At 42.5% G+C, this 18,283-nt stretch overlaps 1 protein-coding gene across 4 annotated transcripts in view; it reads right to left on the bottom strand.

Annotated features, from left to right (window-relative positions):
* Positions 1-872: 872 nt before the first annotated feature.
* Positions 873-18,283, bottom strand: part of LOC102374734 (trafficking protein particle complex subunit 12) — a 30,090-nt gene continuing 12,679 nt past the window's right edge. For all 4 annotated transcript variants that reach the window (XM_006022969.3, XM_006022967.3, XM_006022968.3 and 1 more), the window contains exons 3-6: positions 13,450-13,566; positions 6,824-6,937; positions 4,127-4,265; positions 873-1,039 (exon numbers count right to left, since the gene is read on the bottom strand). In XM_006022969.3, the coding sequence (XP_006023031.1) occupies positions 939-1,039; positions 4,127-4,265; positions 6,824-6,937; positions 13,450-13,566 (471 nt within the window). In that variant the 3' untranslated portion in view covers positions 873-938. The remainder of the gene's footprint in view (positions 1,040-4,126; positions 4,266-6,823; positions 6,938-13,449; positions 13,567-18,283) is intronic.

The following is an 18,283-nucleotide window of genomic DNA, read 5'->3' as shown; positions in this document are numbered from 1 at the left end:
GAGCATCCCTACATTAGAGAAAGGGTAATTTAAGGGACTAAACCCACTTCTACAGAATCCCTCTCCAGTTCTGCAAGAGGAAAATGAGTGAGGGAGTATCTTCACTGTCAGAATCAGCTCAGGGAAATACTTAGCATTCCTTGGCTGATGTGTAAAAAGAAATGGCTCCAGTTTGTAATTTATTATATTTCTGGTTATGAATATTTTGAATGGGTAGAAATTATGCACCCTATTTAAACATATTACAACTCATTTGTATAAGTGATTTATTTGTATCTATGTTTTTTTTAAAGTGCATTTTAATTGCTCGCTTCATTTATATATTGTGAATGAAAATTATATTGATGAACCAAAAATCTTACTTTTATGCTTGTTACACCGCAAAATGAGAAGAAAGATTAGCAAACAGCAGTGTGTTGTGGATACATGGTAATGTACTTTAACTAAAATATATGTATGATTTATATCCATTCTATCATTTAAATTAGCTAGTTAATGATGCATAGATTCTATCTTTTATCCATGCCCCAACACTATTTAGTTCAATTCAAAGTGGAATCAGAACTACTTCGTCTCATATACTCTGGAAGATACTATAACTCCTTCCTCTAACCTTAGTAATGAAGGTTTGCTAGGCAGACACTCCCTATGCCTGAAGAAGGGTGATTGTGCCCAAAAGCTTCCAAAGAACTTTTTCCCAAGTACTCAGTTGGTCTAAAAGATATCACATCTACCCAAAGAACCTTGCCCGCCTAGGGCTTCCCAAACCTTTATCAAGTACTCACATTATACCTCATAAGAAACAGGTCAGCTACCTTGAATCTTTATTTGATTTCTTACAGAGGATCAAATTGCAGATGATCAAATTGCGCGTTGGTATGCCTGGCTGTTAAATAACAAGTGGGCCACAAAGTCAAAATCTCTATGCTTCGAGATCTTCATTTTTCAGTCAAATATGTAATCCTGAAATCGAATGCTTGTCTAGAGCTCCTGTTTTCTACCACAAATAACTCTGTCAGTTGTATGAAATCCAGTGTTGCTGCCAAGAAAGATATTTAAAATCTCACATTCAAAGGGACTACAGAGATACTGGGGAACATTTTACATCCAATCACAGAAACAGTCCATGTAATATTTGCCCAGTCTATAAAATAGGCTACCCACACATTGTACAGTGCTGGAAACTCTCTAGTGGCTGGAAACCCTTGTATACTGACACATGCTATAAAAGCTCCTTTCTTAACTAAACTGATTATATTTCTAAGATAAAAAAGCATCACACACATCACCTCTTCTGTTAAAATCACATTGAAAGATCATAGTTAAAAGAAAAATAGATGACCTTCCCAATAATTAGATTTTATACATGGAAAAAGGATAAATTTGTTATAATTTTCCAGGTACAGAATCTAATTAGTGGAGGTTTGCCTTGAATTCCCCCCTCCCCCACTGCTACAGTAGGGAAAATAAGTCTTGGAGGAGGGATCAGTTATCTCCCTTGCCCTCTGCTCCACCCCCGCTGCTTCTCCCTGCAGCCATTTCCCCCCCTCTCCTTACTGTCAGACCCTGCTCACCCCGAGCACATGTAAGGGAGAAGAAAATTTGAAAACACTGACCTTGTAATTAAACATAGCTGTAGTAATTTGCATATACTACCCAACAGACTTAGTTAATCTAGAATTGGTGCATGTTTCTTTTTAAACTGCTGCAAGTTTTAGCATAGATTCATAGATTCATAGATGTTAGGGTCGGAAGGGACCTCAATAGATCATCGAGTCCGACCCCCTGCATAAGCAGGAAAGAGTCTAGATGACCCCAGCTAGATACTCATCTAACCTCCTCTTGAAGACCCCCAGGGTAGGGGAGAGCACCACCTCCCTTGGGAGCCCGTTCCAGACCTTGGCCACTCTAACTGTGAAGAAGTTCTTCCTAATGTCCAATCTAAATCTGCTCTCTGCTAGCTTGTGGCCATTATTTCTTGTAAATAAAGAAAGATACTCCATAAGAAACCTTTTGCATCTACTAATGTATAGTAGAAACTGTGCATGATATTAGTGCAAACCCAAAAAGGTCATGATTTACCATATATGTCATTTGGCTGACCCCAACCAACCAGCAGTGGACAGCATTTAAAGCCACGGTGACTCCACAGCTCAGCACTGCTCAGTATGGATGTGTATTCCAGACACCCTCCACAAAGGATCCATGTGCTAATTAGTCTCCTACTCATGACTAGAACTGGGTGTTCTTGTCACAAGTCCTGGGATCCTTTAAAAATGTATATGCAGAAGAGGCACAGGGAACCTGTCCGGGTTCTCCTCACGTTAATCATATGTGGAGCCACGTTAATCATATGTGACAGGCTGAGAGAGGGGCAACAGCCCTGAGTGAACTGTCTGGGCGCCCATTCGGTGATGTCTGCCAGGTATTTAAGGCTGCTGAAGAAACAGGAATCATTGGAAATGGGGAAAAAAGATACAGCTCAGTATAAATGTATGCAATGTGGTAGCTCACTGTGACTTGAAAGAGTTGGCACTGAGGAGCACTGTGCTTAATGGACACTGCCATACACTGTACAGTAAAAGCTCTGTTATTAAGCATGAGTGGGGGTGCCAGTAATCTAAAACTGCCGATTACCTGAGGCAGGGGTTTTCGGCTGGACATGGAACAGAGGAAGGGGGTGGGGGCAGGGGGAGTGGCAGTGGCAGCCACACGCGGAGTAGGGGTCGTGGCGACGGCCACATGCGGAGTGGTGACAACACAGGGTGTTATAGTAACACTCAGTGTTAGCTGCATTTAGTCAACTTCATAGTTGATTTCCATTACTGAGCGCATGCTGTTTTTGGCAGCAGTTTAATGAGGCAATGTATTTAATGAGGTTTCCTTGTATGCAAAAGAAAGATGAGGGACTTCTCCCTCCATGCTGATTGGAAAAACAACCCATCTTGAATTTGAGTAAACATGGTACTAATTTAAAAAAATTTCAAAATATAATCTATTCTCAATTAGTTTAAAGATTAATTTAAGGGTTTTTTATTCATATACTATTTTGCTTTAATCAGTGACAAACTGCTTGGAACTCTAGGATACATTTAGTATAGTGATGCTCAAGATTTTGGCCCTTTGACCAGATGAGTGGCATGGGGCTGGTCTGTGGGCAAGATCCCACATGGGGTGTGCGCGCCAGGTTGGGCCTCATACACCCAGATCAGACCCACCTCATACACTTGTGCCATCTTGGCCAGGCCCTATGAGCCTGGATTATGTCCAGATTAGACTGTGTGCCTGATCTAGTGCGCAGGGCCATACTATCTGGTCCATGGGGGCTTCTCATGGGTTTGAAATTAGGCAATCCAGCAGCAATTAACACTGCCCTCTCCCCACCTGCCAATATTTCAAAACCATAGAGAGCCTGTGGGATGGCTAACATGGCTCTGTGGGCTAGATCTGGCCTGCAAGCCAAGCACCCTTGATTTAATAGAACAAAAGTAGGTTGTAATTTACTGCATGTTGTATTTGGCATTATACTTTTGCTTTCTTCCCGGTTAACAATTTGTTATATTGAAGCATTATGGCAGCAGCGTTATACTTAGTGCAAACTTTATTTTTTCCTCCCCCTTTTAATCTTTCTTTACCACCTATTCCCTTACTCATGTACAATGTTTATTTCTCCTGCAAGTTTAGCCTTTTGATAACATAGTGAATGGGTCTAGGAAAGAAAGGCAAAGAAGCAATATCTTCTATTCCACAAATTTCTTTCCTTATTGTGCATGACTGTCAATGATAAGCCATCCATTTCCTGTGAGAACTGCACATACTGCTATATCTCTTGAACTAATGCTATATTACTGTAGTGGATTACATGTACAGTACCACCTGTCTAATATATTAAGAATTTTGTTATCCTTTTTTTGTAATATAAGCAATGTATGAGCATTTTGGGACAGGCATGTATTAATTTTTTTCTAGGAAACAGCTAAAAGCTTACTCCATTTAAATAATGGATGATAATTTGGGTCCATTACTTGAACACAGGAAATTTCTTCAGCAAATAAGACAACTAGATTTTTCTCTTTGAAACATTCACAGCAGAGATAAAGAGTATTATATAAGTCAACTGCCTTACCTTTTCGACCAGGGTATACATGAGGATAATACTCATAGTAGAGATCAGGTTGGTCTAGGTTTCCAAATGGTTCAAACTCCATTTCTGCATTTTGGAAGAGATTTAACTTCACCAACAGTGCCAGTCTCACAAACCACAGCTAAAAAGGCAAAGCACAGAAAAACACCAGGTCATGTAACAGTTTCTCAAAAATTACTTTTAGGTTTTTAATCCAATGCCTGAAATAATTAAACAGTTAGTCTTAAGACTCATTCATGAAAATAAGTAATTAAAGTCACAGGCTTGTCACTGGAGCAACTTAAAAAAAACAAAATGGTAAAATTGAGGAAAATTATATTTAGGTCAGTTGGGAAGCACTGGGCCTTAAAGCCAGCTCAAAATATATAAAAGCGTAATATCAAGATAAAGTGGCATTTTAAAAGTAAAATTTACTTTTATGCAATGGAATGGGAGAAAGTATGACACTAAGATATCACTATGATGAGGGCTGGACTAGATGACTGCAGGAGGTCCCTTTCAGCCCTACTATTCTGAAATATACAGTATGATTTCTGACTCATGTACCCTGAATTGTACTCAGCTGTTAAATTTATAGCCCTAGTTAGTAGGTGGAATGAGAGCCGGTTTGTGGTAAAAAATTGACTATTCTAGGATGAAATATTTCTAGCGTAGGGATGACCAACCTACAGCCTATGCACTGGATTTGGCTCACAAAGAGGTCCAATCCACCACAGTGGATTGGTGGCATGGAGTTGTGCCATGCTGCTCATCCCCTCTATAGCACTGCTCTTTGTTGAGGAGCCTGGTGCTTCATCACCCCTGTGCTTCCTTTGCTGGAGAAGGAAAGTGCGGATGTGCTGGAACACACCGAGTGTAGGCAGCTGGGGTCAGTGGGGAAGAGATCAGTTGGAGGCTTCCAGCCTGCAGCCATGGCCAGGTCACAAGGTGTGGCCTGCACCAGCAAAAGGCTACAGACCCCTGGTTTTGGAGAGAGGATACATTACATATTAAAGTAGAGTAACTTACTTATTAATTTAAATTATTATACATTTTTCAACAGGTATCTTTTCTCTGTGTTGGAGTGAGCTACTACAGTGGTGCCCAACCTTTTGTCCCACACGCCAGATGGACAGAGCCCAGTCCGTCTGTGGGCCAGATCCAGAGAGTGGGATAGTGGGGCCTGATCCAGACATGCAGGGGGGAGGATGGAAGCCTGGCTCTGACCTGGCTGAGTGGGTGGGCTTGACCCAGGCCTGACTTAGGAGTGTTGTGGGGGATAGAGTACATGTGGCCTGGTTCCTCCTTTACCACCAAATTTTCCAATGTGTGAAAAGCCACAGGGGCCAGATGCCATGGCTCTGTGGGCCACGTTTGACCTGTGGGCTGAGCACCCCTGATCTATGAGGTTATAAGCCTGTGAGTCACGTGTTTGCTCTATTTTCACTGTGTAATGAGAGACAGTTAGCCACATTAGTCTGAAGTTAGGCAAAAAGCAGGGCACAGCAGGCTAATTCATTCAGAAAGGCATAAGCTTTCACAGCTGATAGCTAAAAGTGCACCGATGCATCTGTCCATATTGTATTGGCACCGATAAAAGGAAAATTTACATTGGCAATTGGCTTTTTTTGGCTGATGTGGCCGATAACGTTGCTGATAAATACTGTATGCTTGTGCGTACCTGAAGCATGCACATGGCCAGTAAGTCTGTTGGGTGGGAAGGAGATGGAGGCGGGAGGGAGGGGGCAGATCAAGGCCCCTGTAGTAAGGAAGGGAGTGGGGCTGGGGCTGCCCAGCCAGGGCGGGGTGTGGGAAGGAGCCGCAAGCAGTTTGTCCAGGGGGGTGTGGGAAGCAGGGGGGGGGGGGTGATCCCACCACTAAGCGCACCCCTAGGAGAGCCATGGGGGGGGGGTGTCCCCCAGATCTGTGTACAGGGTAAGGGTGGGTTGCCGTTGCTGCATGCCCCAAGCACAGGCTTGGCCCAAACCCCCGTCGGGAAGAGCCCAACACTGCCCCCAGCCCCAGCCTGCAATGGTAGCTTGCCCTCACCCCACGCACAGATCCTGGGGGCACATGTCTCCCATGGCTCCCTAGGGGGTGCACATAGCAGCAGGATCTACCCCCACCTCCCCGCACCCCCCAGATGAGCCACTTGTGGCTCCATCTCTCATTTCACCCTGGCTGGGCAGTGCCTATGCCTGTCCCTGCCCCAGCCTCCCTCCCTCCCTCACTGCAGGGGCCTCAATCTATTCCCCCATCAAAACAGATTTACCAGCCGGACGCTGCTCTCCTACCTGCTGGGCTTCATATCAGCAATTGGATCAGTATCGTCTGATACAGCTCGTTAATAATCAGCCATCTGTATCTGTCCAAAAGATCTTTATTGGTGCACCCCTACTGACAGCCTACTGTGGACTACTAGTCCATTCCAAGCATCAATAAGATGAAGTAGGCTTTTTCCTGTGATGCTTATGCCTTTCTGAATGAGTTAGTGTCTAAGATGCTATCTTACCATGCATTTGCTCTGTAATAAAGTTAATTTACTAGACAGTAAATGTGTTGTCACCCCATACTCCACCACAGTATCTTTTACAGAATGATCTTGAGATGGGATCTGATCATGAGCAAGTGTCTTCCCTGACTGATATTCTTGGAAGAATGGGACCTTAAACATCATGTCTGAATGCAAAGTGATTGTACCTGCAAAGAATCTGTTGTATGATTAGTAGGCAGTCCATTTTTGCCATAGCCTTGGCCATGGGCAGTAAGAAGTCGTCCACATAGGTCAACAGCTGCCCTCCAGTTTTTGCTGTTCTGTGAAAAAGAATGGAATAAGTTACAAATAAATGAAGCTACTAAAATGCACAGCTGCTTATTTTGCTTGAAGCAGCTACATCTAGCCATTAGTAATAATGACAAGGTCAGGAAAGCTGGCCAGTAAGAAGTAGAATGTCATTTGTCAAAGCTGCATGTGTAATTAGGCAAAAAGCGAAGTCAAGCATGAGATACAGTTTAAGATTACAAGTTCACAAAAACAAAAGTATACACAGCATCCCAGGGGTTTTCCATTAAAAGCATCCATCATATTTCTTAATCCACTAATAATACTCAACACTTTTTGCCATTTCAAAAGAAGGATTTTACCCAAAGAACTCTAATATAATGAAGTAGGTAGGGCCTAACTCTATTCCCACTGATCTGAATAGGGCAGGATTAAAAAAAATGAAGTTCATTCAATAATGCTGTTGAATTAACGGAACAAGCTGAAGACAATCATTAAGAATGAGGGATGAGAAAAAAGTTTAAGACGTATAAAGTAATATTAAAATATGTAATTGTAGATTTTTAAACAAAAGGTAACTTTTGAATTTTCCATTTACCAGTCTCTCTAGTGGTAACAACAAGGGCACTTCAGTAGAGAAATAGACTGTACAACCGAAAGAGCTTCCAAATACCCTGCAGTAACCTACTACAATACAAAAAGAAAACTCCTTGGTGGTCATCTACTATCCCACACTTGAACCGATCAGAATCACCAACCAACTATGGACTATACCTGACAAAGATCAAACCCCAAGAGAAATATTCCCAGACCCTTAACTCTTGGTTTTCAAAAAGTCCCTAACCTTGTCCAACACATCATCAGAAACAAACTTGCCATTACCCATGAAACACCAAGCAGTACACAGCCCTGCCTTGGCAAGAAATGATTAACCTGTCAGCACATCTCCACTGCCACTACTATCAACACCTCCCACAAAAACCCATCAAAAACCATGATTCTTACACATGCCTTCCCAAAATGTGATACACCTGATCCGATGAACTAAGTGTCCTCATAGCAATTACCTGGGTGCAACTAAACAGCAGCTACCTACCAGAACGGACGCTCACAGAAAAATATAAAGATGCTTGAGGTTAACGCAAGCCAAATTCATCCAACAATAAGAAGACAATTTATGTTAATTTACTGGGAGAGTAAAAATCAATTCCAGGGACATCCAATGATTTCAGGGAAGGGCCAGGCCACCCAAATGTCTATCAGATAAAACCAGATGCACATACAGGAAGTCCTCGACTTAAGATGTTTTGAGTTACAATGAATGGCATTTAGGACATTTATACACTGACACCTTGTTTCAACTTTGACATCAGTTTCGACTTTACAACGCTTTATTTTGATGTGATGCTATGTCAGCGAACAAGTTCGCTGTGTTGTCCATCTCCCTGGAGAACATCTGTCCAAACTTCCTCGGACACTTCCTTTAAGAAAGCAGACAAGATTCCAGAAAAACCTGCAGCCAAGACTCCTGAGAAGACTCCAGCCAAGAACCCTTCAAAAAGTCCAGCAAAGTCACCTCAAAGAAGTCCTTATCAATATGATTTCTACCAAATCAATATGATTGCTATTTACAATATAAATACATTAATGTAGCTATATTACTCATCTACAAATTGATTGAGTACAAAATTCTGGGTTACTTTTGGTGAAAATAAGGTACCGGGTCTTGGTTCAGGAAGCAATCCCCCATTGGTGCTGCACCTTGGGAGAAGGAATCCACAGCATACATACAGACTGGGGAGTTCCCTTCTTGAAAGCACAGAGGTAGAAAGGGATCTTGGAGTCATTATCGACTCCAAGATGAACATGAGCCGCCAATGCCAGACTGCAGCCAGCAAGGCCAGCCATACCTTGTCAAGCATCCAAAGGTGCATCCCAAGCCAGTCCAGAGAGGTGATACTCCCCCTCTATGCATCTTTGGTCAGGCCGCAGTTGGAGTACTGCGTCCAGTACTGGGCGCCGCACTTTTAAAAGGATGTGACCAGCCTGGAGAGGGTTCAGAGGAGGGCCACCTGCTTGGTAGGAGGGCAGCAGGACACGCCCTACGAGGAGAGACTGAGGGACCCAAACCTGTTCAGCCTCAGCAAGAGGAGGCTGAGGAGAGACCTAGTGGCTGCCTACAAACTCATCAGGGGAGATCAACAGCAAATAGGCAGAGCCCTTTTCTCCCCAGCACCACCTGGGGTGACAAGGAACAATGGTAATAAGCTGATGAAGAATAGGTTTAGGTTAGAGATTAGAAGGCAATATTTTACATTTAGGGTGGCCAAAATCTGGAACCAACTTCCCAGGGAAACGGTCCTCGCCCCTATCTTGGGCAAATTCAAGAGGAGGTTGGATGATCACCTGTCTGGGGTGTTGTGAACCCAGCATTCATTCCTGCCTGTGGCAGGGGGTCAGGCTAGATGATCTGTTCAGGTTCCTCCTGACCCTAGCTACTATGAAACATGAAACTATTTATAACAATGTTCCTACGGGAAAACTGGTTCCGAGTTACGACGTTTCAACTTAAGATGCAGTTTTCAGGAACCAATTTAATTGCAAGTCCAAGGACTGCTAGTATTGTGTTGGGAGTGCATATATTCACATATTTTTTCTGTCACTCAGGTCCTCCAATCTTCTCTAGGATCAGCTGGGAAAGTGCTTAATAGTTAATAGCACTTAATATTTCTTAATAGTTTAAACAATTAAACAAATTTAGAAAACTGAAATAATTTTGAAGTAGTAAAAAATTCTGAATTATTAAAATAATTATTTACGGCATAAAACTATAATCTAAGATTATTATATTTGATAACATATATAAGAGCACAATATTAACCATATGCATATGTAACAGTATATGATTTTTTTTTCAAACAAACTCAAGGGGAGTCATTAACTCTACATGAGACACCATTAAAGTGATTAAAATGTCCTCTTCCACTAGCTACAACATTCTGTTCCTGTGTAAATTACTATAGCATAACACTTTAACATTATTCTGGAATATGCAGTTATTAACCCTTTCCAAGCCTAACTGAATATAGAATTATTGCTTACTAAAGCACTAGATACAATAATCATGCTCAAGTATGGCAGTTATCAAAAACATAGTAATTACCATAAAACTGCGAATATTATGGTGCAAGATCATCAGGTATGTATGTTGTAAAACATTCTGCAATATTTATTCAAAATAAGGTAAAGCAATCTATGGAATGTCTGTGACTAACATAATTATTGTTTATATTGTCTAAAGCATAATTTTTACTTACTACCATAAAACAAAGTAAGGTTGCATAGACAGGCTATTATTTACAACAGAGGCAATTGCATGGCCCTATACTAGAATAATAACGATATTTTGACAACTAAATACTCAACTTTCAGATTTCAGTTGTCACATAAATGCTTACTAGCCTTCACAGGCTGGTAACTTTATTTACAAATTATCATTATAAGAAGCATACAGATTTTAAGAAATAGTTTTTGGATAGCTTTAGTAATTCTGTGGTCCTTACAGCTCTGAGCTGTTGCAAAAATTGCTTGATAGCCCAACTTTCTCCTGTACTTCTGTACTAGCTCCATGGTCCTAATTAAGTAGTACTGATTTTAAAGCAAAAATTCAAATAGTGAACTACAAGGATTCCTCAAGAGACTGACAGTGGGATGCAGATCATTTCATCTTTAGGTTTCTGTTGCAAATTCACTTTGGTCACCTATGATTTTTTGGCCAGCTAAGATTTATTTTCCCTGCTGTGCTCTCTCAAATGAAGTAAAAAGCTTGATAATTTGATTATAGTTAGTACCAGAAATCTGGCTACTGTTCCATTCCCACCCCCTGTAAATAATCAGGATGGAGTAAAAAGAACATTTAGGAGAAGGTAAAAATATTTTCCCTGTGATTTCCAGACCTCTCTCATTTTTACAGCTTTAAAATTTCCTCGAGACTCCTTTACTATGACAGATAACGAGGTTTAGTCTAATTTTTTGAAGTTTTGGAGCCACTCTTGTAAAACTTCTCTCTCACTAGAGACAATTTTATGGTAGGGTAAGAATATAAACTAAGTGCTTTGCATTGAGTGAAACAAATTCTTCAACCTGGCTTTCCAAAAATTATAATAAAAGAAATACCACTCTCTGGGGAATGGGCAGACAAATAGCAGCATGTTCACTTCAATAAGGCATTGCCCTAACAATGGGTGTGATATAAGAAAGGCAGGTGGGGAAATGAAGCAAGGAACTGTTAGCTTCTAGATGTGACTGTTTACAGGTGACAAAGACAAAGTGAAAAAAGGAGAGATGCGTTTTCAATATTGGGGTAGATACTCTGGTCAACTTTACATCGAGAGTCCTGAAATAGATGCCAGCATGACTGAAAGTGGACCCATAGTTTGCCAAGTCCCACTCTTATTGCAAATTTGCTAGCTCAGACTCTCCATTATGCGTGGCATTTTGTTCTGAGCAGCTTTCCTTGTGTCCGGTGAATATGCTGACACACTTATGGGGGGGTGGTCACAAATGGACTCTAACAGGAAGCATGAGGCTCCTGTTACTTTGAGAGAGAAAAACCCCAATACAAACCAGTAGCAGCCAGTGCTCACGCAGCCGAACAAGGGCTGGCTCCAAAAGAAAAGGTGCCCTAGGGGTACATAGCTCTCTGGAGCCCTGCCAGAGGGCAGAGGCTTGATTACAATGGCGGGGGGGGATAAGGTCAGCAAACCTGCAGCCCTAGAGGGGCAGAGACAGGGCTAGAGAGCTCATAGTCCAGAGAGGGGCAGTGCAGCGACTGGGGCCAGAGACTCACAGCCTGGGAAGGGCAGAGATAAGAGCCTGGGATAGGCAAAGCAAGGGTCAATGACCTATAGCCCACGATGGGTAGAAACAGGGCTAGCAAGTCTGCAGCCCAGACAGGGGTGGAGTTTCGGGCCCCGGGGCCCACAGCCTACAAGGGGCAGAGATAAGAGTCTAGGAGGGCAAGATAAGGGCTGGAGCCCAAGAAGACCTGATGCGGTGGGTCTAGGCCAAAGAGACTAGCCAAAGCAGCAGGGGGGTGGAAAAAAAAATTAAAAGTTGAGACGTTGTCTGAGAAGGCCCCAACAAGGGTGCAGAGGTGTGAAGCAGACCAGTGGTTTGGGCCAAAATGTCCAACTAAGTGATGATTAGAAACATCTGTGAAGCATGGGCATGGCTGTAGGGGAAGTTTGCAGGTCGTGATGAGCCCAAAAGGCAAAAGTGTCCTGGGGCACACATATGGGCCAGGAAGGCCAACTAAACAAGAAGACTAGTGAGTCTAATAGGAAGGCTGGCATAGAGCTTGTTCTAGGGCCCTGAGGCTACCTCCCTTTCCAAGCTTTATTAAGAACATCAAGATGTGGCAGGTGACAGTGGAGTGAGAGTACCAAAAGCCAAAGCAGGACAGGAGCTGAGTGACTGCTAGGGTTGTCACCACTGCCTCTGAAACACTGGTCCTGTTACATGGACCCGAAATCTTCCTTTGATGTTTCAGCTCCCTAAAGACACTCTGTGGAGCACAATCAGCTCTTTTCTAAATGAATTCACAAGGGCTGAGCAAGGTTGCTGAAGAATTTTTCTAACCTCTAAGGGTATAACTTTCTTCTCAATAATGTTTAAATACTTGGCTAAACATCTCTCTAAAGGAGGTTCAGATAACTTCTCAACTTATTTTTTAAAAATTATTGTTGTTTGACAACTCATCCATCCCTTATAATTCTATAGTTTTATTTCCTATTAGCTGCGATTTATTTATTATATTCCCCTAAAAATTTCAAAATAAGGATTTGAATTAGCCACAGATTAAGAAAGCCACAGGCCATTAATAAAATATGACTGTTAAGCAAAAACTTAAGACCATGCCTGTAAATAAGAATCAGTCACAGAGATGTATTCTGAAAACATTTTTTCTTTAAATAACAGCAAATGAAATGCACTCTGCTATGAATCTAAACGAAGGGTTGGCATCCTACGGTATGTACTCTGGATCTAGGATGTCAAGCTACTTTTCTGGACTGTGAAGCCAGGATGTTGCCAGCAATTCAGTGGTAGGTAGAACTGATTGCAGCAGCAATTAATTAGGTGGTGGTGGCTGTATCACAAGCAGGAGCTCACCTTTTCACTGAGCTGTTTTACTTGGGCCTGCCAGTCTAAAAGGTTGTAGACCATTGATTCATGAAATCTTGATTCTAGCTTGTACATGTTAAAAAAATATTGGGTCTTGCTTTGAGCAGGAGGCTGGACTAGATGACCTCCTGAGATCCCTTCCAACTCTAATTCTCTATCATTCTAGCTTATTCTTCCTTTTAAAAACCAAGATTGCTCCTCCCATCAGGGCTTCAATACTTTGGCTTCCAGTTTTAGAAAGACCAAGAACAGATGCACACACTTTTTTATTTCGTTATACAATCATTAGCTCTGAAGTATTTAGAAAGGAGCACTGCATTTCATATACATGATTATGAAAATTAAATGCATTCTTACTTACAATTAGCTGTTTTAAGCCTACAAATGACTGTTCTACAGAGTTGGCATTTAAAACTTGTCTCTTCGCTGCAGCTTGTTCCCCAAGAAAGCGGAGCAGTAAGTCTTTTACTGCATCTCCCTGTTGAATGGACGAGGGGAAAATATTCGTATTATAATAACAAGCATTTCAACATTTTTCTAGTAACATAAATGACTAAGGAAAAAAACAAAACTGAGAAAAAAAGTATTCATAACAACAACTTATGCTCCTCCACATGCCTGTTTTCAAGTAATCACTTTTCATGAAGTGAATATAAATCTTGAAGTATATGAGACTTTTAAAGAAAATAGTTAAAAAATAGTTTCACATTATTTTATTTTATTTTTTTAAAACACTTTGAAGTTTTCTAGATAACTTGCACAATATTAGTTCTGGCTTCTTGATTGGTTAATTCAGCCCCTGCGCTACTCAACCTCCAACCAAAGGCCAAACGTGACCTGCAGAGCTATGGTATCTGGCTTGCAGGGCTCCCTAGGGGTTGAGAAATTTGGTGGTGGGGGAGCAGTGACAAGTGATACCACCACCCTCCCCTGCTGTCAAATTCCCACGTTCTGCATAATGGGTTGGGTCTGGGCTGGGCCCCCTTCTCACCACACAGCTGAGACCTCTGTATTCCATGTGGCTGGATCAGGGCCCGGCTGCCCTCCACCCCTTCTCCATACAGCTGGATGGGGCTCTGCTGCACCAGTCCAGGGCACTGGATTGGGACTACTGGCTTGCTCTGGGCTGCAGATAGACTAAAGAATGTCCACCTGGCCCACCAGGGTAAAAGGTTGAGCACCACTGTTAAGCTGTATGTGGTCAGATTTGTTATCTGATACCATTTTGATTCACTGAGAGAGATTACAAGAAACAAGAGGCCTGACGAAGGGGGATGCAATACCAGAAAGCTTGCCTGTCTCTATACCAACATAGAGGGTCCAATAAAAAATATAACCCAGATGACTTACCTTATGTGAGAGTCAGTAAATAATCCAGAAACATGGTTAACAAACACCAGTGTTACTTTTTTGTTTTGTTAAATTAACTTATCTTTTCAAAAGCACAAGAAGAGCTATCAGTTTACACTACAGAGGTTTTCTGGTATAGCTGTTAATATGCTGCTATATGGGTATTTAAACAGGCATGCCTCACTTTTTGCTACTCAGTGAACTGGTCTATTCATATCACAACTCAGAGATTTCACTAATTTTTGGCAAAGGAATTTATTACTGCCATTTACTGATGGTGAACTGAAGAAGAGGGATTAATTACCCAAGGGCACACAGGATATCTAAAGCATAGCAAAGAATTAAAAGCATTTCTCCCAAGGCCCAGTCCAATGCCTTAGCCATCAGACCATTCTTCTGTCTCTCCCAAATTGCACAGTAAGACCCATAAAGTTTTGCTAGACATTTCTTGTAGATAACACTGTACACAAATTAGCAATGAACTGGAGAATGATATTTAATGAATGGCAAGGATTTAAGAAAGAGCAGCCCATGGAAAATAACCTTGGATCTAGAGTCAAGTTGATTCAATGAAGGATACAAGGATAAATTCATGTAGGCCTGTAACTAAGGTTCTCAATCTTAAAAATGGCATATGCTGAGTAATCTACTTAGTGAAATCAACTGAATTAACAAGTTCAAAGATTTTAATGCAGGACTATGAAATTTCTTTAAGTCAAGTACTAATACTACATCAATCAAGAAAGGGGAAAACCTGTAGGAAAAAACTTCAGAACTAACTGGATGAAAAGCCACTCTCAAGATGGGAATTAGAAATAAGGAAAGTACCTACAACAGAACAGAATAGAAATAAAAGGCCTAATAACCAGAGAAAACTATGGCTGAGAGATTTGAAGTGTAGGGATAAAGTGAAAAACTGCAGAATTAGATACTCCAAGGGATATTACTATATTTACTCAAATATAAGACAAGGTTTTCCCCTCAATCAACATGGGCCTGCAGGGCTCCTTATGGGTTGGGAAATTTGCCCCTCATGAATGTATGCCCCTTGGCATGGATCTTATTCAGATGGATTACCACAAGCATAGGTTATTGCATGTTTGGAGGCTAGAAGTGATGCCCCAAATGTACATTGTCCCATTTTACCTGACTGGATAGCCACTTCCAGAATCACACAAGTTGCGGTCAAAAAGTCTTTTGCATCCTGGAATGTACAAACCCTACTAGACAACCCGAACAGTGACAGATGTGAATGCAGAACATCTCTTGTTGCCCAGGAACTCTTGTGATTCAACAAGATATCACTGCTCTCAGCGAGACTAGATGTGCAGACAAAAGCCATCTGAGAGAAGAGGGGGATGACTATGTTTTTCTGGAAAGGGAAACATGTAAATGACAAGCCAATACATGGCCTTGCTTTCAGCATTAAGAACCAGATTGTCAGCTAAATGACTGAATTCCCCATTGGTATTAACGAGTCCTCATGACTCTCCGCCTCCAACTCGACCAACAACTTTGCTACCATCAGCAGTGCATACGCCCCAACACTCAACGCCGAGGAAGAAAAGAAAGAACAGTTTCATGCTGACCTTGATGAAATCCTGACTACCATCCCGAAAGAGCACAAGATCATCCTCCTTAGAGATTTCAATGTCAGAGTTGGCTGGAATTTTAACACGTGGAGTGGCACCACTAAGAAGAAGATTGGGCAAGGCCAATTCCAGTGGCATGCTCTTACTCATTAAATGTGCAGAGCATGACCCTGTCATTTCTAAAACTATCTGCAGAAAATAAGACAGATACAAAACAATGTGGAAACATCACTGCTCAAAACAAATGGCACCTCCTCAACTATGTCATCGTAAGAGCATGTGGTCTTGCGTTCATATCACACACATTATGAGAAAAGCTGATGATCGGTGGACCGATCATTGCTTAGTGAGATCATCATGTCCAGAGTTCTGCTAACACATCAAAGCAACCCAAATCAGTCCACAGACAGTACAACATCAAATGCCTTCAGACCTCTAGATACAAAGCTCCTACAGTATAAGGCTGTGGTGATACCAATTTTTCTCTATGGCTGTGAAGCTTGGATGACCAACAGGGACCACATGAAAAGTCTGGAATGCCATCACCAGCGCTACTTCTGGAAGAGCCTTTGCATTAAGTGGGAAGATTGTCACACAATTGCCAGTATCCTCACCGACACTGACACCACCAATATGGAAACACTGATTATTCAACATTAGCTGCGGTGGACAGGTCAGTGGGTATACATGCCTGATGTACATTTACCATAACAACTGTTATACTCCTACCTCAGCCAAGGACAAAGGACATGTGGGGCTCAGAGAAAACACTTCAAGGGCAGCCTCAAGGCAAACATTAAGTGTGGCACTGACATGACAAACGAGGAAAAACTAGCCTGGAACAGGGCTACATGGTGACACCTTGGGAGAGAAGGTACATCTTACTTTGAGGAAAGCTATCTTTCCCTGGAGACAGGACAAAGAAATAGAAACAGAGGACAGGAAACAAGACTGAGAAATCCACTGTCCAACCCTCCCTTCAACCATCACCTGTTGCATTTTCCAGAGTCTGTGGCTCTAGTATTGGTCACCTTAGCCATCAGACTCATCCACAACCCTTTACTTGACCCATGGTAGTGAGCATCCTTGACCATGAGGGATCACTGCTGCTGCCACCAACACCAAATTGTGTCTGTAGGGACAGAGGAGGACTCTTACAAGGGCACCCAGGGACACCCTAGATCCTAAGCGTTGTTGGCCGAATGGTTCTGGTGTTGGACTGCAGAGACTGGGGGGCACAAGGCCACCGCCTACAGAGGGCAAGACCGGGGGAAGAACAACCCAGAGTCCAACAGGGGTGAGGCACAGCAAATACTGGGATACAAGTCCAGAATTCGTGAGGACAAGACCAGGGGCTGAGTAGACCAGTGCCCACAAGGGCTAAAGCAGAGTGCAGGAGCAGAGAGCCACCAGGGCATGGACAGAGCTGGGGCGTGGGAGCTTGTGGTCCTGGGACAGTGAACCTAGGTTGAACACTTTATCCAGAGTAAAGTGGGACAAGGCCAGGGAGACCTTAACCCAGACAAGGACTCACTATCCAAAACCCTTTTTGCCCTCTATGGGTAGCCTCCCTGTCAATTTATACGAGTGTTAAGGCAATGATTTTGGCTGGAGTGCCAAAAACCCCGCAATATCTACTCTATAAGGTGCCGCAGTGCCAGCATACCAGAAGCGGGTACATGGCAGGATGCGCTGCATATTAATATAGTTAATTATAATAAATGTTGCTTTTTTCAGCAAATACCAGGTTTTCTAAAAATTCTAAACCTGGTGACATTATATAAAACGTCATATACTACCTCTGTTCTTGTGTCTTTTTTTCGATAAGTATGTTGTGATGAAAGAGAGAAAAAGGATGACAGAAAAAAGGAACGAGGAAAAACCAAAAGGAGAAAAAAGAAGAAAAAAGAAAAAGGAAAAGAGAAGGGAAAAAAGAGGAGACAAAAAAGAGAAGGGAAGGAAAAAGAGAAAGAGGGGGCTCCTTGCTGTCCACATTTCCCACCGCTACTGGCTGCAGCTCATGCCTGCTGGTCCAGGGAAGTGTCCAACAGAGGGAGGTAGCAACACCTCAGCAGCAACCACCAGGGTCGGAGCATCCAGGCCTCCATGATGATCCCGGAGTGGGGGGAGCCTAGGTCCAGGGCTGGGAGGGAGAGCCAGGCTGGGGCTCGGGCAGACAGATACCCTGCCCCACCCGGGTAGGGGCAGCACCAGGGCACTGAGCACTGGGGCAGAGTTCAAGTGGCAGGGATC

This window comes from Alligator sinensis, unplaced genomic scaffold (genome assembly GCF_000455745.1).
Source record: "Alligator sinensis unplaced genomic scaffold, ASM45574v1 scaffold832_1, whole genome shotgun sequence".
In the NCBI taxonomy this organism is placed as follows: Eukaryota; Metazoa; Chordata; order Crocodylia; family Alligatoridae; genus Alligator; species Alligator sinensis.
Note: the sequence above shows the minus strand (reverse complement) of the source record. Positions and strands in the feature narration are given on the sequence as shown.